The 22,758-nt window shown below is 61.6% G+C and overlaps 4 protein-coding genes across 12 annotated transcripts in view; 2 read left to right on the top strand and 2 right to left on the bottom strand.

Moving 5' to 3' along the window:
• Positions 1–2,313, top strand: part of SPEN (spen family transcriptional repressor) — a 65,738-nt gene extending 63,425 nt beyond the window's left edge. For all 3 annotated transcript variants that reach the window (XM_082777141.1, XM_082777140.1, XM_082777139.1), the window contains one exon: positions 1,032–2,313. In XM_082777141.1, the coding sequence (XP_082633267.1) occupies positions 1,032–1,163 (132 nt within the window). In that variant the 3' untranslated portion in view covers positions 1,164–2,313. The remainder of the gene's footprint in view (positions 1–1,031) is intronic.
• Positions 1,737–12,561, bottom strand: ZBTB17 (zinc finger and BTB domain containing 17). 5 transcript variants are annotated; one of them, XR_014318915.1, is made up of 15 exons: positions 12,474–12,561; positions 9,059–9,265; positions 8,744–8,932; positions 8,205–8,396; positions 7,985–8,104; positions 7,336–7,580; positions 7,106–7,248; positions 6,365–6,665; positions 6,186–6,273; positions 5,615–5,731; positions 5,378–5,498; positions 5,106–5,236; positions 4,810–5,025; positions 3,729–4,606; positions 1,737–1,860 (listed from the first exon to the last, which is right to left on the bottom strand). XR_014318915.1 is itself a non-coding variant. In XM_082777142.1 (15 exons), exons 1-15 carry the CDS (start codon positions 12,478–12,480, stop codon positions 4,141–4,143), a joined length of 2,457 nt encoding a protein of 818 aa, XP_082633268.1. In that variant the 5' UTR covers positions 12,481–12,561; the 3' UTR covers positions 4,034–4,140. The 5 variants fall into 5 exon arrangements, 1 of the variants encoding a protein (XP_082633268.1); XR_014318916.1 differs by having other exon boundaries at positions 7,985–8,098; XM_082777142.1 differs by lacking the exon at positions 1,737–1,860 and having other exon boundaries at positions 4,034–4,430; positions 4,517–4,606.
• A 1,761-nt stretch (positions 12,562–14,322) lies between these two features.
• On the bottom strand, positions 14,323–16,036 carry HSPB7 (heat shock protein family B (small) member 7). Its single transcript, XM_082777001.1, has 3 exons — positions 15,787–16,036; positions 15,442–15,575; positions 14,323–14,971 (listed from the first exon to the last, which is right to left on the bottom strand). The coding sequence occupies exons 1-3, from the start codon at positions 15,920–15,922 to the stop codon at positions 14,786–14,788; spliced, it is 456 nt and encodes a 151-aa protein (XP_082633127.1). The 5' UTR covers positions 15,923–16,036; the 3' UTR covers positions 14,323–14,785.
• A 752-nt stretch (positions 16,037–16,788) lies between these two features.
• LOC309886236 (chloride channel protein ClC-Kb-like) lies at positions 16,789–21,970 on the top strand. 3 transcript variants are annotated; one of them, XM_082776892.1, is made up of 19 exons: positions 16,789–17,146; positions 17,246–17,374; positions 17,476–17,604; positions 17,891–18,030; positions 18,113–18,190; positions 18,273–18,351; positions 18,429–18,554; positions 18,625–18,709; positions 19,008–19,109; positions 19,551–19,635; positions 19,724–19,897; positions 19,995–20,064; positions 20,558–20,668; positions 20,771–20,984; positions 21,076–21,209; positions 21,288–21,388; positions 21,474–21,557; positions 21,638–21,724; positions 21,821–21,970. In XM_082776892.1, exons 1-19 carry the CDS (start codon positions 17,035–17,037, stop codon positions 21,857–21,859), a joined length of 2,079 nt encoding a protein of 692 aa, XP_082633018.1. In that variant the 5' UTR covers positions 16,789–17,034; the 3' UTR covers positions 21,860–21,970. The 3 variants fall into 3 exon arrangements, 2 of the variants coding, with proteins under 2 accessions (XP_082633018.1, XP_082633019.1); XR_014318901.1 differs by lacking the exon at positions 20,771–20,984; XM_082776893.1 differs by lacking the exon at positions 20,558–20,668.
• Positions 21,971–22,758: the final 788 nt, after the last annotated feature.

The following is a 22,758-nucleotide window of genomic DNA, read 5'->3' as shown; positions in this document are numbered from 1 at the left end:
TTGGCAAGGAAAGTGGTGAAACTGTGGGTAAACTAAATTGAAGTCATGCATAGATAGTGGGACCTGCAGCCTTCCCCCCCAGGTCTTTATGTGAGATTGTAGTTAGGGTTTGTTGTTTTATCACTGAAACAAACCCTGCACATTTACCATTCTTGTTACATCACTAGTCAAAATGCAGTGCAGCACACCAATATAATTACTGAATGCAAGCCAAAAAAAAAAAACAAAACACAACTGTTTTCATTCTTCACAGCCCTACATCTTTGGCTGAAAAGAAAACAAAACCTTTCTCCATCTTCTTTTCTGTGTTGAAAGTAGAGCCCTTGCTTCTTCCTTGCATAAATACCAGAACACCTGGTGTTTTCTTGCTTGTCACTGCATAACGACAAAATGTTTGGGTTTGCTAATTCAGAGCATTTATTCCAGATGCGTTGCTTAATGAATCAAATTTAATCTGTTCTGGATAAACAGCCCCTCAGACTAAGTGGTCAGTGCTCAGAGCTACTACTGAAACACGAGCTTGAAATGATAAAAAATGGGAATTTTCTGTGCTTCATGGTGAAATCAGCCAGCTATGATGGCCCTGTTGTGGAGAAATTCCCTGCCTTGGGAACCACACCTGCCTCACTCAACAGCTTCTCCTTTTTAATACACGTGCACTGTTTTATGGTGCTTTCAGAGCACCAGAAGTCATCTGAGTGTTCAATTTAAAGCATTTTAGGCCAGCACGGCTGGTATTTGTGTGCTTACGTAAGCTGTAACTTCCCTCTTTTCAAAACATGAAGGGGCGTGGAATCTCAGGCCTCGCTCTGTCACTTGCTCGCTTTGATAGAATCACGTGCAACCTTTAAGATCCAGGCGAAGATGTCCAGCAAGAGTGGGAGAGCGGAGGCTGCCATTTTGCAAACCTTTAGCTGAATTTCTGCCATGCTCCACTCTCACCTGCTACCCTTTGGGTCATACCACACCACAGTCAGATGGGAGGGCCCCCTGCTTTGTTTCTCACCCGTGTCTCCTCTCTCCCCTTGCAGCCTGCCTACGTTCTGCAGATCTTCCCACCCTGCGAGTTCTCGGAAAGCCACCTGTCCCGCCTAGCCCCCGACCTCCTCGCCAGCATCTCGAACATCTCTCCTCACCTTATGATTGTCATCGCGTCGGTATGAGCTGTTTACTGGTTACTGACTTTTCCAAGGCCCTGCAGCAAAAAAAAAAAAAAAAAAAAAAAAAATCACAAAAAAATACACAAAAAAACGCCACAAAAAAAAACACAAAAAAATCACAAAAACACAAAAAAAAATAAATAAAAATTAATAAAAAGAGAGCGAAAGTAATGAAACGAGAAAATGCTGCCAGACTACCAGCCTCCTGCCCTAACAGGCCTCGATCAAACTGTTGCTGGGTAGTAGTTCTGCTACCTTGTATGTTTACATATTGCTTTAGCTTATGGACAACTGATGCACTCAACAGGCGGACTGGTATTGGGTTTCTGTGCCTCCTTTTGGGGAAAATAAAGGATGGCTATTTTTTTTAACAAAAAGAAAATAAATAAAAAAGAACCTGAACTGCCTTTGCACTAAATTAGTGACTTGGACCTTTGCACAGTTGGAGACATGCTGTGACGTTCTGGATGTCTTGACACACATTAACACGCGCCGTGGACTAAACGCAGGACCTGGGAACTTCTGCTGAAATTTGTGGGTCAAGGATCATTTCACACATTATCTTTTTTTTTTTTGATGGTTGTTTTTTTTTGTTTGTTTTGTTTTGTTTCTTTTTTTTTTTTTCTGGATGTGAACCTTCCTCTCCTCCACTTGCCCCTGCTGCAGCCGTCTTCTCTTCATCTGGGATGTACAGTTTACACTGAAAAAAAAAAAAAACAAAAAACAAAAAGCAAAACAAAAGGGAGAGCTATTTTCCTTCCTGGTGGGATATGCAGAACTCAGTGGGTGTGTGTATATATAAATATATATATAATATATATAAATATATATAATACTGACTTTAAAAAAAAAATCAAATCCCCACAACATACATTTTTTTTTAATCTGTGCCAAAAATGTGTTTTCAGAGAAAATCTTATTTTCATACTCAGACTTTGTATTGTCACTCATTTGTAAGTGCGCTTCATTTAAACATGACCTCCCCTCCCTCGTCTCATGAGCTGTGGAAGTGTTATACACTTGTACAAAGACTTTCTACCCTCTCCCTCACCTCCCCTAACACTTATTAATTTATGGAACTGTTTTCTCAGCGCAGTTTTGTTTTGTGTGTCCATTGGATTACAAACTTTATTAAAAAATACAAAACACCTCGCGCCTGGATGTGATCCCTCGGCTGTGCCATGGGGAGGGGAAATTGGCGGCGGCTGGGGACCCGTCGGTGCTGCAGAGCTGCAGCCCTGCCCGGGGACGGCGCTGCGGCGGCTGGACCGAGGTGCTGTGGAGACGGCCCAGCCACGTTGGCAAGCGCTTGGTTTAAAAAAGAAAAAAAGAGTAAATGCTAATCCTTGTTTATGTTCGTTTTTATGTTGTAAATAGTTGTTAAACACTGAAGTTACATGCTTGTTTTTCTCAGGATGATGTCAAAGATGTTTTAAATTTAATTTTGATAAGTGCCAACTACATCAGAAAAAAAAACAAACAAAAAAACAAACCAAAGAGTTGGTAGAGGAAAAAACACACACCAAAAACAACAAACCAAAAAAAAAGGGTAGTTGCTTTCCCAAAGCAGCTGCAGCCCACGAGGGCTGCAGATGCTCATGGCAGTGAAAGGGCCGGCAGGGGCTGTGCTGGCCTCTAGCGTGTGTGGAGGCTTCACTTGCGGCGGCGAGGCCAGGGAGGCCGCTGTCACAAAAATGGCCACTTGGCTTTGAAGACTGACTGCTCAGCGCTGTTAGCCTCAGGGCTCAGCAGCCCTTGCTGTTAATCATCCCAAAGCTATTCTGCATTGCAGTTGCCCTGGTGGCTTCTGTGCTGAATCCTTTTAGAAACCAGAGCCTGCTGTAACTTTTTTCCTTCTCACTGCTTTTCCTCCCAAAAGCACACGGGTGCAGCCGCTCAGCTCCAGCACAGGCCGGCAGCAGCACGCGCTGCATTTGCTCCCCGATGCTGGTGCTGCTGGGTGGCACTGAGGTAGCAGCAGTGCTGGTGACCCAGCACGCCCAGCCACCTCGCCAAGTTGTATCCTGCAGCAGCAGCAAATGGGGGCCTTACAGTACAGCCGGGTACTCTGCTCCCTTCCCCGCTAGAGGCAGGGGCTAACCCCCTTTTGGGAGTTAAAAAAAAAATAAAAATCATAATAAATGCAGTGCAGAGTCCCCATCATAGTAGGGGAGTTGTGTCTCCATCAGTGCTGCTCTGTCCTCTGGGGCTGGGTTGGGGCAGGATGTGTCCTGGAGCGCTGCCCCCGGGCCTTGGGGATGAGAAGCACTGGCCCCAACTTGGTCCCAGGCTGGTGCCTGCAACTGGACACACAGCTGGTGGCAGCCCAACAGGGCATTTGACCCACAGCCCAGCATAAACCCTGTAAAAATTGATTTGTAGCCCCAAAAGGCTCCACTTTGAAACCTAGCACTGCCTCCTGTGTGTGTCCCCCATGCTCCTGCCCCCCCCAGCTGGGGAGGTGACACCATGGGGCTGGGCGCTGACAGGGCCCTGCACCCATCCCCACCCCCAGCACAGCCCTGATGCTGGGGTCCACTGGTCCCCCCCCATCCCCCCAGACTCAACTGCAGCAGCTGAGGGACAGCTTGGAGAGGGGCTTCAAGGGGCTCCTGGCCCCAGCTGCAGCGCCCCCAGCCCCAGGAGCACCCATCAGCACCACCCTTAGCCATTGAAGCGATCCTTTGGTTTCCTCTGCGCCGGCTGCTGGGGCTGTGGAGCGGAGCTGCTGGGCTCCAGCCCTGGGGGTCTCCCTCCTGCCCCCACAGCAGGAACACGCCCAGAACTGCAGGTACAGGGGGCACAAAGGACCAAGGAGGGCGCCCCTCTGCCCCCTGAGAGATGCTGGGGGCCCATGGGGTGCAAAACAGGCGTTAGAAAATATTGCAATTTATTCCTTCTGTCTCTCCTTCCAGAAATACACTTTTTACACCATTTCCAAGCAGCTGTCTTTAAATAAAGGCGAGGGAGGGCAGGCAGGTCACTCGGTGGGCGCCTGGCCCTCCCCGGCCAGCGGCACAGGGGCCAGGGGGGTGGCGGGGGGCTCAGGGGGGGCATCGCGGGCACGAAAGAGCAGCTCCCCCGTGGGGAGGACCTGCTCTGTTTGCCAGGTGGCGGTGGCGGCCCCGTATTGCTGGTAAAAGTCCGTGTCGGCCTGGAACATGACGAGGGCCTGGGCCGTGTGGATGCGGACGTGCTGCGCCAGGCTGGTGGCGTCCAGGAATTTCTCCCCGCAGGAGTCGCAGGCGTAGAGGATCTGGGTGTTGGGGTCTGCAAGGGCAGAGGGGAGGCCCGGGCTGGGGCGGCGGCAGGGCAGGAGCCGGTCGAACACGCCACCGGCCCCCTGCCCTCCTCACCTGCTTCCTGCACTTGTTTCACCGCTTTGGTGATCTCTGCTTTAAGTGCTTCAGTCTCGTCTGCTGTCACAGCAGCTGCCACAGGAACCACTGTGGGGAGACAGGAGGGAGAGACAATGCTGAGGGGGCTGTGAAGAGACGGGGCTGGAGAGGGGAGCAGGACACGGGGCTGGTGGGTTCTGTGCCGACTGTGGTGCTGCGGAACTGTCCCCAACCCCTGGCTCTAACAGTGCCAGAGGCTGTGGCCTCCTCCACCCTCCCTTTTGGGACAGCTCCCAGCCCCTCCCACTCACCCGTGAGCTGTGTGACAGCGGTGGCAGCCAGTGCCTCAGTGGCGAGTGTCACCATGTCATCTGAGGCCACTGTGACAATGTTGACCTCGCCGCCATCCTCTGGCTCGAGGATCTTCATGCCCGCCTTGCCCTGGTGCACCGTCTTCACGTGGGAGCGCAGGTTGTCCACCCGGTTGAAGCCACGGCCACACTTGTCACACAGGAACGGCTTCTCCCCTGGGGGTGAGATGGGAAGTGAGGGGTGAACGGCGGGGGTGAAAAGCTCGGGGCAGCCCGGGAACTGCAGCGGCACGCACCGGTGTGGATGATGATGTGCTTGGAGAGGTCGCCCACGTTGACGAAGGCCTTGTTGCAGACAGTGCACTTGTGGGGTCGGATGTTGTCGTGGTGGCGGATGTGGTTTGCCAGCTGGCTCGACTGCACGAACCTGTCGGGGACAGGGAGGCCGTGGAGCGGGCATGGGGGCGAGGACCCTGTGATAGCAGCACCCCAGCACTGCCACGGGGGGCGGCCGCAGCCCTGGGTGAGGCCCCTTGGCACAAGGAGGGGACTGGCAGGGGCCGCTCACCTCTTGCCGCAGCGCTCGCAGACGTAGGGCTTCTCCCCCGTGTGCTGGCGCACGTGGGCGATGAGGGAGCTGGCCTGGGTGAAAGCCTTCCCGCAGATCAGGCACTGGCACGGCTTCTCTCCTGGGGAGGCAGCAGGAGGGCTCAGCCACGTGGGGATCGAAACTCAACCCCCCTCTCCCCAAGAAAGCCCCGAGCCCCTGGGGAAGCACCCCAGGGCAGCAGAGCCGTGTTCCTACCTGTGTGGATGCGGACGTGCCGCTGCAGCGCCCCGGGGTCAGCGAACTGCCGCTGGCAGTGAACGCAGACGTAGGGCTTCTCCCCGCTGTGGATCCGGAGGTGCCGCTTCAGGTTGCCTGCAAGCAGACGCATCTCAGGGGGCAGTGGTGCCCCCTCATCCCTCTGCACACCCTGCACAGCAGCTCTTGAGGTCAGGGGTTAAGTGGTAACGCGAGCACCGCGGCGCTGGGCAAAGCCAGAACAAGCACCCCGTGTTTGGGACGATGGACAGACGGCGCTGCTGCAGTTGTACCTACAGCACTGCTCACGTTGGTCTCCTCCCAACCACCCCTCTGGCTCTGCAAGAGCTTGGGGAGACAGGAGGAAATGCCTCCATACTCCCCCACCTGCTCCTCTCAGGACCATCCCCATTTGGGACACCGGCCTGGTCCTGCAGATGTTTTTAACCCAGCTGGAAACAAGTGGGAAATGTTTGGGCAGGGCCGTGGTGCTGCGTAGGCTTAAACCCTCCTCTGTCCCCCCAGCAAATCTCCGGCGCTGGGACCTCACCACCTACCAACCCGGTGCTACCTGAAGTGGTGAACTGCTTGCCACACTCCCGACACTTGAGGGGCCCGTCTGCAATGTGAATCTTCAAGTGAGCTTTCAAGTTCCCCACCTGGGGACAAACACAGGGATGCAGAGAGCTCCCCACCATCCCCACCGCCCTCCGGTGAGTACCGAAACCCCGGCCCTTTCCCCCTGCTCACCTGGTTGAATTTCTTGTCGCAGTGGGGACACTTGTGCTCCTTGTCGGTGTCGTGGGTCTCCAGGTGCCGCATTTTGGAGGTGGGGTCGGAGAAGGAGCGCCCGCAGTAGTCGCACTGGTACGGCTTCTCCCCGCTGTGCACCAGCTGGTGCCGCTTCAGGTTGCCGGAGGTGGTGAAGAGCTTGCCGCAGTCGTCGCAGCGGTACTTGGCCTCCCCCGTGTGCCGCTTCTTGTGCAGGTTCAGCAGGCTGATCAGGCGGTAGCTCTTCCCGCACTCCTCGCAGCCGTAGGGCTTCAGGGGGCTGCAGAGGAGAAGGGATAGATGTGTGCCGAGCTCCTCTCCCTGCCGTGTCTCCAGCTCTGCCCCCCAGCTGTGCCCCGCTGCGTCCCCCAGGGCGTCCTCAAGCCCCATGAGGTAAAAGGGTGTGGGACAGCAAGGGCAGACAGGCAAATCTCCTGTCAGACTCTCTCTGCCCCCAGCATGCTGACTGATTTTGTGAGAGTCTGAGCTTCTGCAGCAAAAGCCAAATTTTGTAGTGAAAATGCTGGAGCCTTCCTGTAGCTGGGACTATCCAGACCCTGCTGACCCTACAGCTGCCGACCCATCCAGATCAATCCGAGAGGCACGGAGCTGCTCACCGACCTCTGGCTCACACCCGTAAGCCCTCAGGCTCCACTGTCATTGCCACGAGCTCCATCTGGCTCAGCCTGGTGGCACCCGCTGGTCCCCAGCGTGCCTTACCTGTGCGTCTTCTCGTGGGCTTTGCAGGCGGCCGGGTCGGAGAAGGCTTTGTTGCATTCCCTGCAGGAGAAGGGCTTCTCACCGGTGTGGATGCGGATGTGCCGCTTGAAGTTCCCGGTGTGGGTGAACTCCTTCCCGCAGTCCTAGAGGCAGAGAGAGATGCACAGGTGTCCAGGAACACCGGTGACACCGAGGGACAGGAGCCCCGCTGGGGCTGCGGCCGCGCTCACCTCGCACTTGTGCGTGACGGAGCCGTAGGCTTTCGACTCGGTCCGGTCGCTGTAAGTGCCTGAGCGCAGCAGCCGGGTTTCCCCCGAGTTCTCCTGCCCGGAGTCGGTGCTCCCCGATTCGTTATCCTCAGCATTTTCTCCATTTTCTAACTTGGGCTGCACTTCCTTGGGGATTTTAGCCTCCTCCTCCTCCTCTGCCACCATCTCCCCCTCTTCTTCCTTCCCTTCCAGCTCCACCTCTGCAGCTGTTTAGAGAACGGGGACACTACGGGTCAGGAGCAGCACCAGAGACACCAAGCCCACCCACACTTCCGAACTCAAAGCCTGAGGTTAATGCGATGGGGCTCGCCCTGTGTACTTGGGGACGTCCTGGTAGCTGTGCTGTGCACACACCGGGACCTCTGCCTGGAGTCAATTTGGATTTGCAGCCCCAAAATCCTAAAGCTCCTGAGCGAACAGAGCAGCATTTCCCACTCCACCCCAGCTCTGCTCCCTGGCTCTGTGACTCGGAGCAGTGTCTTTGCGGTGAAGGCCACATCAGCAAAACCAGCAAGGCTTCAACCTGGCTTTGCCCTCAGCCCCGTCCTCCTCCCAGGAAGGGAAAGGGAAAACAGCAAAGTCACCAGCACCGCGGTCACCGCAAACGCACCTCCCGTGGCGCTGTGCTGGGGGTCGCTGCCCTTGGCCGCGGGGCTGCTGCCGCCCTCCGCGGGCTGCGTGGGGCTGGGGAAGCCGTCGGCAGGGCCCCCCTGGGTGGCACCGTCTGCACCTAGGAACAGCAGAGTGTCTCGGGGAGAAAACAGGCGCTCAGCTCCACGCAGCAGAGCCTGGCGGCAGGACAGGCTGCCCAAGGGGATTTTTGACGTCACCTCCTGGTTGCTGCCCTTCTGCGGGGACCTCTTTGACATCCAGCTGCTCCACCTGCTCCTCGGGCTGTGCTTCTGCAGCCACGGGTGCCTCTTCCTTCCCCTCCTGGGTGGGAGGAACTTGTTTTGGTTTGTCCGAATCACCCCGCGTCACTGCTGCCACCGCTTTGTCCTCAACGGCTGCCTTTTCAGCCCCTGCAAGGGAAGAGGCATAGCAGCACACCGCGCCACCTCCCGCTGCTCGGGCAGGGGCCAGAGGCCAGGCAGCTTTCCTGAACTCCGCAGGGAGACAAGGAAGGCATCAAGTCTCCAAAAAAAAACAGCAAGTGGTGCTGCACAGGGGCTCAGAGCCACAAACACCACCCGGACACCCTCTGACTGAGGCTCTGTGCATCAGGTGCATCTGGTCACCCAGCTGGGGTGCAGGTCAGGGCTGCAGCCAGTGACTGCGTGGCTCAGCGGGGGGATTTCGAGCCTCTGCAGCTTGCTGGATGAGGAAAAGCGGATCCCCAGGGAGCTGGGGCTGCAGGAAAGCTACGTACCCGTCTCGGCGGGGACCTCCTGGCTCTCCACAGGGCTTTCTGCCAGCACCGTGAGGGACTTGAGCGCGTTGCAGGCACTGACGATCTCCTGCATCTGGAGGAACCCCGCCACGGCCAAAACATCTTCCACGTTGTCGGGGTTCAGGCTCAGCTTGGCTGTGTACATGAAGTCCAAAACCTGCCCCAGGCCTGCGAGGGACACAGCACGCGCTGGTACCCAGAGATCAGCTCCCACCCACGGCACTGACTCGGCTGGATGACCTCCAGGAGCCGTGACAGGCTGAAAAGCCTCCCACCGAGCAGCCCAGCCCCTACCTGCCGTGTTGTTGATGTCGAGGTGCACCACATCCTTCTGGTCCACGAAGAGCATCCTGAAATACTCGCTGCACGCCGCCAGCACGGCTTTGTGGGCCTTGAAGTTGATGCCATTCACCACGAAGGTGCAGTCGCACAGCAAGCCCAGCTGCCGCTGCTGGTTCAGCTGCTCCAGGACTTGCTTGCTGTGCTGGGGGAAATCCATGGCTGCGGGGAGAAGGCAAAGCCAGGGGTGAGACGGGACGAGAGGCAGCGCAAAACCCAAAAGGGCTGGGAACGACAGATCGGAAAGCCACAGAGCAACCTGGGATGCCCAGGGGATCGCAGCCCCCTGCTGCCTCCCACCTGGGCCTCGAGCACCCACCCAGACCGAAGCACGGCAGGTCAGACGGACCGAGGGGGGGCCCGGCTTGGCCCGGCCACTGCTGTTTTGTCTCATTCCCTCTCCCACACAGTCCCTGCTGTGCCCTCCACATGCGCCATTTCTCCACTGCCTCAAAGTTTCAGCTCTTTGAGTCTCCTCTCGAGACCCTCCCAGGCCCCCAGCGCTCGGTGGGGCTCCTCTAAGGCTCCCCCAGCCTCGTGCCCAGCTCTGCCTCCACCCGGCAGCGCTCTGGGTGAGCGCAGGATCCCCACGCAGCTCATCCCGTGGGGAGCTGAGACCATTACAGCTCATTACAGTGTCCAAAAACAAAGGCTGAAGGGCTGGACGGCCTCATCGCTCGTCGGGCCAGCCCTGAGTGAGCAAGGAGAGGAGAAAACACAGGGACGAGGCACAGCTGCACGGCCGGGGCAAGGCTTGGGCTCGGCCCTACACGGCCACGGGGTGGTTCTCTGGGGGTGTGCAGCCCACCTTGCCCCGAGCACCCGAATCCACGTCGGGGAAGGGCAGGTCTGGAGCCAGGAAGGCAGCCCGGATGCTAACAAAAAACCAAGGAGCCACCCAACCTGCGGGCTGGTGACAGCCCGGTGCTGGTGACGAGCCCCAGCACAGCAGGGGGGTCACACAGGGGCCTCCTGCAGCCCTGCAGGCGGTGGCTTCAGCCCCAGGCGTTTTCCTTCAGCGCTGCCGGAGCACAGGCACGCAGCGAGGCAAGGGAGCCTCCTCCTGTCTGCGACGGGTCGTAGCACGGCGCTCCTGAGACCTCGTGCCGAAGGATCAGCTGCACCCAGGGGACCTCCAGGACCTCTGAGTCGCCTCACGGGCAGCAAGGGCCGGGCTGCTGGAGCAGCAGCGCCTCGCTTTGAGGCCTTTGGTCTCCCCCGATGGCATTCACCACGGGAAAACACAGCAGCTAAAAGAAACCCCCAAGACACGAAGCTCCCGTTCCACAAAGCTCCTTCGGGACACGCCAACAGGTACAGGAGCAGAGGCACCGAGTGCCTGTGGTCCCCAGGAGCCAGACTGCATCCGTGCCCACCTCTGTGCATCTCCCCGCGCCCTCTGTTCCGGCTGCAGCTCCTTAAACTCTTCCCTAAAATCCTTGCACTCCTTCTCGCGTGAGGTTGAGCGCACGGGTCCCGAACGGGCAGAGCTCTGCTTGTGGCTCCTTCGGCAGCCGCGCTCGTTTCTGCCCGGGGTGGTGAGCAACGAGCACACCTCGGCCTCCAGGTACCACAGAGCCAAAACTCCTGCCAGCCCCCGGCCGGCGCTCTCATTTCAGAGCTGGAACTTTCCAGAGCAGCGCTGCCATCGCAGGGCCGAGGCTGGAAAACCCGATGTTCCCCCGAGTGCCCTGAGGAACCCCCCGGTCACTGCTGTGGGCTCCCCCCTGCTCCACAGGACCCCGCAGATGATCTTTTAGGTCCCTTCCAAGCCTTCATTTCCGCACGGGTTTCCAGCCAGCAGGCCCTCCAGCTCCAGTGCCCCTCGAGGCTCGCAGCGCGGTGGTGCACACGCAGACAGCTCCTCCCAAAGGCTGCCCGCTGCCCTTAGGGCTAAAACCTTCCCCCACCTCTCCCCAAACACCGGGTGCTCTTCAACCAAGCACCCCCAGACTGCCCAAAATACATCCCTCGAGAGCCAGAGGAGCCAGCAGCTGCAGCGAGCTCTGCGCAAACCCCCACGTGTACGCGACGACCCCGTAAGGCTCGCAGGGGAGTCTCGATGCCCCTGGAAAGGGAGGATTTTCTCAGCAGGACCAACGGCGCTGCAGCATCGCAGGGCTGGGGAAACGACGTGGGTTTGATGCAGCAGAAGGCTATTTTTGGTAAGCTGGAGGAGGCACTTGGCATCCGAACGATGACTTTTACCACTCTGACCCTTCCCGCCCTGGGGTTTTGCTCGGTGCTTCCCGGTGCTGAGGTCAGGCTCCACGCAGCTCCCCTGGGAGGAGCGGGGTGAAAAGCTCCACTTCAGACCACAAAACTCACGGCCCCGGAGCGGTCGCGGCAGTTTCGTGCTGCTTTTTGTCCCACCTCACGTTCCAGCACCCATCGAGGTGCTAAATAACAAGATTCCTCCCATGAGGCACCAAGGAGCCAGAACCAGGTGCCCTCTGCTCCCACCTCAGCAGCACACGAGCTCTGTTTTCCCCTCCCAACCCTGCTGCCCAGCCTTTCATTACCTGATCAGTCATGGCAAGGGAAAGCTTTGGCACTACAGCACCCACACTCGTGGCACGCTCACGGAGACAAACAGAGCAGGGGCCCTGGGCACATCCCCCACGAGCTGTCACTGCCCCGGCGCTGCTTTTGTGGGGAGAAAAGCGCAACCCAACAGGGAAAGGCCAGGGAGCAAACGGTGCTCTGACAGCCAGAGCACAAGGGCGCTCAGGGGCAGGTGTGAAGCAAAGGTTTCGTGTCTTTTCTCTGCACCAACACCCGCCACCCAGGCGCCTTCTGTTAAAAAAAGAAGATCCTTGAGCGCAGAGGAATGGTGTAAACCGTTCAGTGAGCACCGCTCGCTGCTCCCTCACCGTCCCGGTGCCGCAGAGCCCTGTGCTGGCACCCGAGCTGCTCGCTGAGCGAGGCAGAGGTCAGACCCAGCTCTCCAGGAGCCGTCCCAGGACTTCAAACAACTCCCGGCCGAGTTTTTGTTGCTGTGACAGGCGCAGGAGCGAGGCCCGGGGAGCACCAGGAGGGGACAGGCCGGGGGGGGCCCAGCAGCCAGCGCCCAGCCGCAGCCCCGGGGCCTTTTGGCTCCGTGCACGCAGCCGGGGCTGCGCAGGGCCCGGGGCCACTTCTTGTTTGTTTTTTTTTCCTCATTTTTTCCTCATTTTTACCCCACCCCCCCCACCGGCCTGCCCGGGGCGCTGACACCACGGGGACCCCCCTGAGGCGTTCTGGGGACCCCGGACCCGGCCCCCTCCCGCAGCTCGGGCCCGGAGCGCCCCCCACGGCCCCCCCCGGCCCCGCTGAGCCCCCCGAGCCCCACCGAGCCCTCCGTGTCCCCCCCCCGCCGCCCCCTCCCCACCTGCCATGCCGGGGCCGGCCGCGGCCTCACAGCGCCGCCCGTGACACGGCCCAGACAAAGGGCGCCGCCATCTTGGCGCCGGGCGGAAGCGGCGTCGCCCCCTCACCGCCGGCGGGGCCCGCGCATGCGCGGCAGGGAGGAGGCGGGAGGGGCGGGAGGGGGCAGGGTCACGTGGCGCGTTCGGCGCCCTCGGGCCCGCCGCCATCTTGCGGCCGTGAGGGGCCGCGAGGCCGGGAGGGGGTCGGGGCTGTGCGGCCCCTCCTGAGGGGGGGTCGGGGCCGTTTGTGCCCCCCCAGGGGCTCCTCAGGGTTGTCAACCCCTTAGGGGGGCTCGGGGCTCCCCAGGGCGTCCTCCCGGCCGGGTGCACGGTGGCTGGGGTGTTGTGCCCCGCGGTGCTGGCGGCAGCTGTCCCCAGAGGGGGGCTGCGGGGGGTGGGCTCGGTGTCTGTCTGTGGTGCCAATAAAGGCTGTTCCCATCCGAGTGCTCCTGTGATTTATTAAAATCGCCTCAGGGAGCGCAGAGGGGTGGGGGTGGCCGCCTGAGGAGCTCCCCGTGGGTGTTGGGATGCGCCGGTGGGTGCGGGGGCACCCGTCTGCCACGCGTGTGTGTCAGTGGCAGACTGGAGGCCACAGAATCCCAAAAGCACAAATAAAATAAATAATGTTCCTATTCCTGCCTCACCTGCTTCCCCACGAGGTAGGCATTTCATAGCCAGCCTGCCAAAAACGAGCCCGTTACGGGGCCAAACTGGAGGGGAGGGTGCTGGGGGCGTGCTGCTGCTGCGGCTCTGAGCTGCCCCCTCACCCTCCCACCCCTCTCTGAAATCTACAAACCCAGTCAGTTTGGGGCGAAAAAGCCTTTTTTCCTTCCCGTAGGACGTGCTGGGTAAGGACCGCCTGCCACAGCCTCACCGCTAGATGGCAATGTGTGACCGCGGCGGGTGCTGCCGCGGCACCCAGGGGTGCGATCTGGGGGCACAGCGGGTGGGTGCCGCTGCCCGGCCCCTGTACCCCCGGCCCTGCAGTCCTGAGCCGAACTGCGTCTTCTGCAGACACTACAAGCTGTTGTGATGGTGTTTAAACGTTGTTTCTCACAGCAGGCGGTGCGTGGATGAACCCCGCATCAGCTCCTGCCTCGCCCGAGTTGCTGCTGAGCCAGAAATAAATCAGAGCTCAAAGGACTGCAGGCAGAGAGCCTCGTGCCCGTCCTTCGCGGCGCTGCTCAGCAGCCATCAGGGGACAAACCGACCTCGCGGCTCGCCCCGCGTGCCCCGGCAATCCGAGCTGGGCGGCGGCGTGTGGTCGCTATAAACAGCCGCTGGCCCCGGGCGCTGTGTTTGTACACACGGCCTGGCCTCCTTCCACCCCTGACGCGGTGCCCGGCCTCCCCTCCCGCCCTCGGGGTGGCTCCGGGGCCGCGTTTGGTCCCGCCAAGGAAGGAGCCCCTGGGCTTGGCGGCCGCTCTGCGGCTTGGCGGCCGGGCTGCGAGACCTGCTGGCCGTGCCGCAGCCTGCCGCCGGTGGGCTTGCCGGTGGGCGAGCGGAGGAGAAGGGGGTTTGGTGACCTTCCAGGTGGGCTGGCGGCCCGGCGGCTGAACAGCTGAGGGAAGGGCTCAGAAATAGAGCGGCCGGGAAGAAATGAGTCACCCCGGCTGGAAATAAACAGGGCAGCGGGCACGGAGGGAGCCGGGCTGCTCGGGACAGCTCTGTCTGCATCCAGGTTTTTGTCCAGGAGGAGGAACTGCTGTGCCTGCTACCGACATCCCCGTCAGGGATGAACCCGCAGCCGCCCCGGCACTGTAACTCAGCCTCTTTGGGGAAAAATAAAATAAAATAAATATGGCAGAGACAGTAGTTGTCAATAATTTATCACAACCCAGTACAAGCTGTATATACAAAGAGAAGCTCTGGCGAAGGGTCGGGGAAGGGCTCGCTCCCCGGCCTCACTCCTCACGTCCGTCCCAGGGCGAAACCTCCCCTGGAGGCTCCTTGGTGACTGCTGCAGGACGTCCAGCTCTTCCCGATCCACCCACGCCAGCCAAAACTTAACGGTGTCCAGAGCCTGCAGCCTCCCGGGGGGGTGGCAAGCGAAGGATGTGTGCCCCCATGCGGGTTTCACCCCTCGTGCCTCTAAGGGAGCCCGCGGGGAGCGTTCCCGTCCCCTCCTTGCCAACCCAGCGGGGTCACGGCCAGCTCGGTGGGCTCCCCCGCGCCCACGCAGCTAAATGAACACCGGTGTCACCCAAACGCTACCCACACGTCGCCTACGGGGTTGGGGGGGGGAAAGCCCGTCCCCGGCGCTGTGCCCGGCCGCTCAGATTTTGATCTCAGTCCGGAAGGTCTGCTGGACGTGCTCGGTGTGCTTGGCGGGCTGCCGCCGTGCCCGGATGGTCAGCGTGCCGTCGTCCCCCAGAGAGGAGGACACCGACGTGGGGTCCACGTCCTCGGGCAGCTGGCACTTGTGGGTGAAGGTGTTCATGACGGTGCCGTCCCCGGCCAGCTGCAAGGGGAGAAGGGGAGGATGGAGGCTGCGAGCGGGACTGGGGACGCTCTGTCCCCTGCCCTTGGGCGAGGCCTGCGGTCACGCCTTGTGTGCGATGTTAATATTTATCTCCCCGCAGGTGTGGTGGCGAGGTGTGAGTCACCCGGAGGGACAATGGTGCCTTTTTTGGAGCTGCTGCGTGCTCCCGGGGGGGTTGAAATTCGGGGTGTGGGGAGGAACCACCTGGAAAAGGTGCGATCGTGGGGATGGGCGGCCGCCAGCTTGTCCGGCCTCGTGCACTGACACCTCACGGGTGTGATGCGTGGGGACAAAACGATGAGGAAATGGTGAATTTAATCCCACCACTGCTACATTACGGCCAGGACCAGCAGGAGGTTGGGGGAGGGCGTCCCTATGTCCCCAGGCCAGCGTTAGGGATGGGATTTGGGGTCCGTGGGTGGGTGGGGTGGCGGTGGGGGCGCGCTCACCTTCTCGGCGTGCACCTCGATCTGGTTGTTGGAGGTGGTGACGATGATGTCCTCGGGGGCGAAGTCACTGACATCCACCGTGAACTGGTAGGTGTTGCCCAGGGTCTTAATGTTGCCGGTGCTGCCGGGCCGAGCTGGAGGGGAGCACGGGGTCAGTGCCTCCCTGTCCCCCTCCCCAAAACAGTGTCCAGGGCCCCCTCACCTTCCCCCAGTGCTGCCTTAGCCCCCCACAACCCTCCCGCTCCCCCGAGATAACTCAGACACGTTTCCCACAGCTCCAGCTTTGATCCCCCAGCCCAAGCCCCCTGACCACCCTCGGGGTGGCCCTCGCCCAGCGCCACTTGCCTGGGAAGCCCAGCGGCTCGCCACGGGGCCGGACGAAGCTCCCAAAAAGCTCCATGGGGCGAGCGGGCGACGACGACCGGCTGTGGTGGTGGAAGCTGTGCTCCGACCGGAAAGCAGACGAGGATTTCACGTTCATCCACCTCCCCGAGCGTCCGCAGTGCGGGAGGGGAGCGAAAGCAGCCGGCGAAGCCCCCTCCTCGGCCTCGCGGCGAAGACGAACGGGGCCGGCTATTTCGGGGGCGGCCGCCGAGCTTATAAAGCCCCGTTAGGCTCTCGGCCACCTTCCAGACCTCTTGTAAAACCGGCTAAATTTAGGTCCTGCTACATCACTCTGGACACCGTGGAAATTTTTTCCTCTCTCCCCCCCCTCTCCCCGTCGCTGGCTCCGCTCCTCCCCGTCCCAAATCCGATGCCATTGCTGGCGTTCCTGCAGGCCCGGATAACGCGGGCTCCCGAAAACAGGAGGATGGGGAGGTGGCACCGGGGTATGTGGGGGGGAACGATGCCCCAAAAGGATGGGGGGGGCTTGGGGGAAAAATCCCCAGGGCGCCTTCCAGCGCGGCCGCGCCAGCCACGTGGAGTTTGTAGTAATAATAATAATAAAAAGTTATTAAAAGTGTCCTTGCGGGGACACGGGACTGGAGTGCGGCCAAGCTGGCGGCTGTGGCAGCACCCTGAGGGTGTTGGGGGGGGGAATTCCCTGGGAGGGGGTCTCTGCCTCCCCCCCAAAACGTAGCCACATCCCGGGAAGCTTCCCCCCACCCTAGGATGGGTGAGGCCGTATTTTGGGGCAGAAAAACAGGAGCTGGTGAGCAGCTCTGCGAGCAGACCATGTAAGGCTTTATTCCCCATGCTGACCCGCCGGGCAGCGCTGCCAAGAAATGCGGGGGGGGGGGGGGGGGCTGTAACGTGAGTACCCCCCCGTGCTGAGTAATTTCGGCGGGCGCCTGAGTCACCCTTGGCTCTTCCCTTGCACGGAGATGCTTCGAGGCCAAAGCATCGCCGAGGGCTGGGGGCCGCAGCCTCCACCAAAGCCCCCCCGGGCTGGGTTGCATTTGCCCCCCCCGGGGCGTATTCGGAGGCTGAAACCCTCCCCGCTCTGCTCCGGCTGGCTCCAGCCCGCGCGGGTCCATCCACCTCGTCAAGGTCGTTTTTAATGAGCTTGTTTGCAAACTCATTTCCACCACGGCGCAGGCAGAGCCCGCAGCACCGGCCGGGGCAGCCCCCGGTCCCCAAAACGTCCCCAGGATGGAGCCCCCCAGCCCCGAGGTGCCCCCGGGGGGGCTGCAGGAGGAGCAGAGGGTGCTGGTGTCGGCGCACAGCTGGCGGCCCTGCCCCAAAGCCCGCAGGAGGCTCCGAGGTGAGACCCTCACCCCTCTTTTTGGCCACCTTGGGGCAGTTTTATTTGGGGGGGGGGGGCAGCTGTAGCACCCCTTTGGACCCCCAATTCACCCCGCAGGGTGCTTGGAGCTGGTGAAGCGTCAGCTCTTCCGCGTGGGCGAGGACTGGTATTTCCTCTTCGTGCTGGGGGTCCTCATGGCCCTCATCAGCTTCATGATGGACCTCATCGTCTTCAGGCTCTACGAGGGTAACGAGGGGCTCCAGCCCCAAAACCGGGCAGTGGGACGGGGAGGGAGGCGTGGGGGGGTGTCTCCGGGGGCAGCCCCCCTCCCGGCACTTCTTCTGCAGCCCACCGGTGGCTCTACCAAGAGGTTGGGGATTATTTGGTGCTCAAGTACCTCTCGTGGACCATCTACCCCGTGGCCATGGCCGCCTTCTCCACTGGCTTCTCCCAGAGCATCACGCCGCATTCGGGAGGTGAGCGGGCACCCCCCGGCCTCCCCACACCGCCCCCACTGTGGGGAACCCCCAAAACTTGGAGCCCCCCCCCAAACTTGGAGTTCCCCAACTTTGGGACCCCCAAAATTTGGAGGGCCTCACCAACAAATTTGGAGCTCCCCAACCTTGAAGGTACCCCCCCCAATAAATTTGGAGCTCCCCAATCTTAAATCTTCCTAAACTTGGACCTCCCCAAAACTTGGAGCCCCCCACGTGGAGCCCCCACAGCCCGAGCTGAGCTGGTGCCACTTTCTCCCCCACCAAGGCTCCGGCATCCCCGAGCTCAAGACCATCCTGACCGGCGTGGTGCTGGAGGAGTACCTGGCCATCAAAAATTTCGGGGCCAAGGTGGTGGGGCTGACCTGCACCCTGGCTTGCGGCAGCACCATTTTCCTCGGCAAAGTGGTGAGCAGGGAATTCCGCTGGGAATTTCGCCGGGGGCTCAGCCCCGCGGCCGCTCAGCACCACGGCCCCTCCACGTCCCCAGGGTCCCTTCGTGCACCTCTCCGCCATGGCCGCGGCGTACCTGGGGAAGATGCGGACATCAGTCACGAGGGAATATGAGGTGGGGGAGCTGCTGGGATGTTTTTTTTTTTTTTTTACCCATTTCCCTTCAAAAAACAGGGTTAACCCCCCCTCCTCCGCAGGACAAATTCAAGCAGAACGAGATGCTGGTGGCAGCGCAAGCCGTCGGCGTGGCCACAGTTTTCGGGGCACCCATCAGTGGTGAGGGACCCTCCCCAGTCCTTCCCGAAGCTGAGGACCCCCGGAGCCCCCCTGAGCGGGTCCCCCCGTTTTTCCAGGGGTGCTGTTCAGCATCGAGGTGATGTCGTCGCACTTCGCCGTGCGGGATTACTGGCGTGGCTTTTTCGCCGCTACCTGCGGCGCCTTCATGTTCCGCCTCCTCGCCGTCTTCAACAGCGAGCAAGGCAAGGCCGGGTGGGATGCGGCCCCGCAGCGCCTCCTGGCCTCCCCTCAAAACCCCTCCCGCCTCCCCAGAGACCATCGCGGCAATTTTTAAGAGTGACCTCAAGATTGATTTCCCCTTTGACCTGCCGGAGACCTTCTTCTTCATGATTTTGGGGTAAGGAAGGACCTGCTGGGGACGGGGTCCTGCGCACACCCTGCTCATACCTGCCTGTGTTCTGCCTCTGCCCTGCCCGTACCCTGCCTGTGTTCTACCTGTATCTTTTCCATATCCTGCCTGTACCCTGCCCGTACCCTGCCTGTCCTACTCGTACCCTGCTCATATCATGCCCATACCCTGCCTGCACCTTGCTTGCACTTGATCTGTGCCCTGCCTGCACCCTGCCTGCACGCTGCCCCTTCCCCTGCCCGTGCCCTGCCCGTGCCCTGCCTGCACGCTGCCCTCTCCTCCCCAGGGCCATCTGTGGAGCCATCGCCTGCGCCTACCTCTTCTGCCAGCGCTGGCTGCTGGCGGCCGTCAGGGAGAACTGGCTCACGGGCAGGCTGCTGGCTACCGAGTCCGTCCTGGGCATCCGTGTGTCTGTCCCACGTGTCCCCAAACACCCCGCGTGTCTGCGTGTCCCACCCCACCCCCCACACACGCCCACCCCGCGCATCCCCGTGTCCACCCCGTGCACCTCACGTGCCCCCGCGGTGTCCGTGTGTCCCACCCCACGCACACCGCGGCCGTGTGTCCAACCTGTGCAGCCACACGTCCACTCTGCGTGTCCGTGCGTCCACCCTGCGTGTCCGTGTGTCCCCCCAGTGCCCACTCCACGCGCCCCACACCCCCACATGTCACCGTGCTGCGTCCTCGCCTCCTACCCCCTGTGCCCAAACACCCCCCACCTGTCCAAGCGTCCCCCTAGCGTGTCCGTGTGTCCCACCCCGACGTCCACACACCTCCCGCATCCCGTGTCCGTGTGTCCGTCTGTCCCAGCCGCCCCCTCTCCCCCCAGCAAGCCCCTGTACTCGGCGCTGGTGGTGCTGCTGCTGGCCTCCATCACCTTCCCTCCGGGCCTGGGGCAGCTGATGGCCTCCAGGGTGAGCAGGGGCTGGGGGGCTCCCCCCGCCACCCCCCACCCGACCCTGTGCTCATGCCGTCTGTCTGTCCGTCCGTCCGTCCGCCCAGCTGTCCATGAAGGAGCACCTCATCTCGCTCTTCGACAACCGCACCTGGGGGGTGCTGGCCCAAAACGCCTCGGTGCCCCCCGCGGTGCCCGGGGACCCGCGGCGCCTGTGGCAGGAGTGGAGCCACCCCTCCGCCACCATCTTCGGCACCTTGGCCTTCTTCCTGCTGATGAAGGTAGCCCCGGCCCCTCTCGTGCCCCCCCCAGCACCACCAGATGCTGTCCCCATGGGGACAAGCCCCCCGCCCCTGTGCTGTGCCCCCCCCCCCCTAGTTCTGGATGCTGACCCTGGCCACCACCCTGCCCCTGCCCGCCGGGTACTTCATGCCCATCTTCATCTACGGTGAGCCTGGGGGGGGCACCCAGCCCCGGGGTGCATGTGGTTTTGGGGGGGTGCAGGGGGTGCATGGAGCCCTGGGGAGAGGTACGGGGGGTGCACCCAGCCCTGGGGTGCATCTGGTTTTGGGGGGGGTGGTGGTGGTGGTGCAGGGGGTGCATCCAGTCCCTTTGGGGGGGGGTAAGGGGGGTGTATCTGGCCCTGGGGAGGGGGGTGCAGGGGTTGTGTGCAGCCCTGGGGGTGGGATTTACATCCTGGGGGGACATGGGGGAGGGGAGGCTGTGTCATTTTGGGGTGGGGGCATGGGGGAGGGGGTGTCCATGCTGGGAAGGGTGGGTACCTGCAGCCCCTTTGGGGGGGGTGATACCCAGCCTTGGGGGGGTGCATCTGGCCCTGCTGGGGGCACAGCCTGGAGGGGGGGGGGGGTCCATCCCTCCATCCATCCCCTGGGGGTCCTCGGGGGCTTCTTGCCCCCCCTCCCACCCCCCCAACCCCGCAGGAGCCGCCATCGGGCGCCTGATGGGGGAGGTCGTGGCCTTGCTCTTCCCCCACGGCCTCCGCCTGGAGGCCACCACGCACCCCATCGTCCCTGGGGGCTACGCGCTGGCCGGTAAGTCGGTGACACTGGGGAGGGGGGGGGACGGTGACAGTGACGTCCCCAACCCTGCACCAATGCCACCCCCCTGTCCCCCCCGGGGGGGCTGTGCCGTAGGAGCCGCCGCCTTTTCGGGGGCCGTCACCCACTCCATCTCCACCGCCCTGCTGGTGTGCGAGGCCACCGGCCACCTGGCCCACGTCCTGCCCGTGGTCCTGGCCGTGCTGGTGGCCAACGCCATCGCCCAGAAGTGCCAGCCCTCCTTCTACGACGGCACCATCATCGTCAAGAAGCTGCCCTACCTGCCCCGCATCCGCAGCCGGCACATGGCGTGAGGCCCGGCCCCGGCTCCCCGCGGGGGCTGTTTTGGGGGGAAATCCCCGCAGAGTGGGGAAAATCGGGTTTTTGTCCCCGTTCTCCAGCTCCTACCGGGTGGTGGTGGAGGAGTTCATGGATCGGCGGGTCGTGGCCGTGGCCAAGGGCGATGGCTTTGAGGAGGTGCTGGCAGCCCTCAGCGCCACCACCGATGGGGAATACCCCGTGGTGGAGAGCGCAGGTAGGGTGCGGGCACCCCGGGGGCATGGTGGCCGTGGGGACATGGGGACACCTCACCTGGCTCGTGTCCCCCCCCTAGAGTCACCCATGCTGGTGGGCACCGTCAGCCGAGCCCGGCTGGTCGCCTTCCTGCAGAGCCACGAGCACCCACGGGCGCCCCCAGGGCCGCTGCAGGAGAAGGTGAACCCGAGGCACCCGCCGCACCCAAAGGAGAGGTTTTTCCACCCCAAAAAATTAACGCGTCACCTTCTGCCCACCCCTGCAGCCAGCCTCCATGGGGACAGTTGGGGACGACTGCGCCATCGAGCCCGTCATGCTGCAGCTCTCACCCTGGACCTCGCTGCACCAGGTTTGGGATGGGGGCAGGCGGCACCAAGCCCCCCCCTTCCCCAAATTTCGGCTTTGTCCCCATGTGCCCCCCCCCCGCAGGCACACCACCTCTTTGAGCTGCTGAAGCTGCAGCACATCTTCGTCACCCGCTACGGGCAGCTGGTGGGGGCTGTCACACGCGCTGAGGTGGGACACGGGGGGGGGACACGGGTGGGGAGGACACCTTTGGGTGGGGGGACACAGGGGGACAACCCCCATCCCACTGCCTCCTTCCCCCTGCAGCTGCGGAGAGCGATCGAGGAGCTCGCCAACCCCAAGTGACCGCCGTTCCCGCTGCTCCACTTTAGCCATTAAATGTTTTTTTTGGGGCCATTTGGTTAATTTTGGCACGGCGACAGAGGGGGCCACCCCAAAACACCCCCCCCCCCCCCTTTCCCCCCAGCATGGAGGGAGCAGCTCGGTCCTGGGGGTGAGGGCGCAGTGCATCCGACCCCTTTGATGCCAAACCTTTGGTTTTGGGGTCACTGGAGCCCTGTGGGATTTGGGGACAGCGGGGTGGGCTGTCCCAGCCTTGTGCCCATCCTGCCCCCTGTCCCTGCCTGCCTCAGTTTCCCCTTTGCTGGGAGCGGGGGATGTGTGGGGCCGGCTCTCCAGCAGAGTGTGCTCGTGCGTTACGGACACGGGCACAAACCCCATAAACCCAAACCCATAAACCCGAACCCAGAGGTGCACAAACACCCGTGACACCTCCTCCTCCTCCTCCTCCTCCTCCTCCTCCTCCTCCTCCTCCTCCTCCTCCCCACCTGCGGCTGCCGGGCTTTCGGGGGTGCACGCGCCATTTGGGGGGTGCAATTAGCATCGCCTCATTAAGCTGCTGCAGTGCTAATTAGAGCCTGGGCTTTCCACATCACTGCAGCTGTTTGTAGGGCTCGGGTGGGGGCTGCAGACCAGCCAGCGGGGTTTGTGTGTGTGTGGGGGGGTGTCTCCCCACAGCCAGCGTCCCACAACAGGGTTGGCCAAGTACCCAAAAACCCCCAAATCAGCCCAAAATCATGCTCCTATCTCAGCAATGGGGTAATTCCCCCCCCCTCCCCGGGGCCATCCCCCCGTAACGGGGCCACCAGCTTGGCTGTCCCCCCCCCCCCCCCCCAACAAATCTCTGCAGAGCCCCATAATTATCAGCACCCTTATTTGTATAATTTGCTTTAATTATTGCAATT

The sequence above is a fragment of the Aythya marila genome, assembly GCF_965140915.1.
Source record: "Aythya marila genome assembly, chromosome: 21".
NCBI classification, from domain to species: Eukaryota; Metazoa; Chordata; class Aves; order Anseriformes; family Anatidae; genus Aythya; species Aythya marila.
The sequence above is the reverse complement of the archived record's forward strand: the minus strand, read 5'-3'. Positions and strand labels throughout refer to the sequence as shown.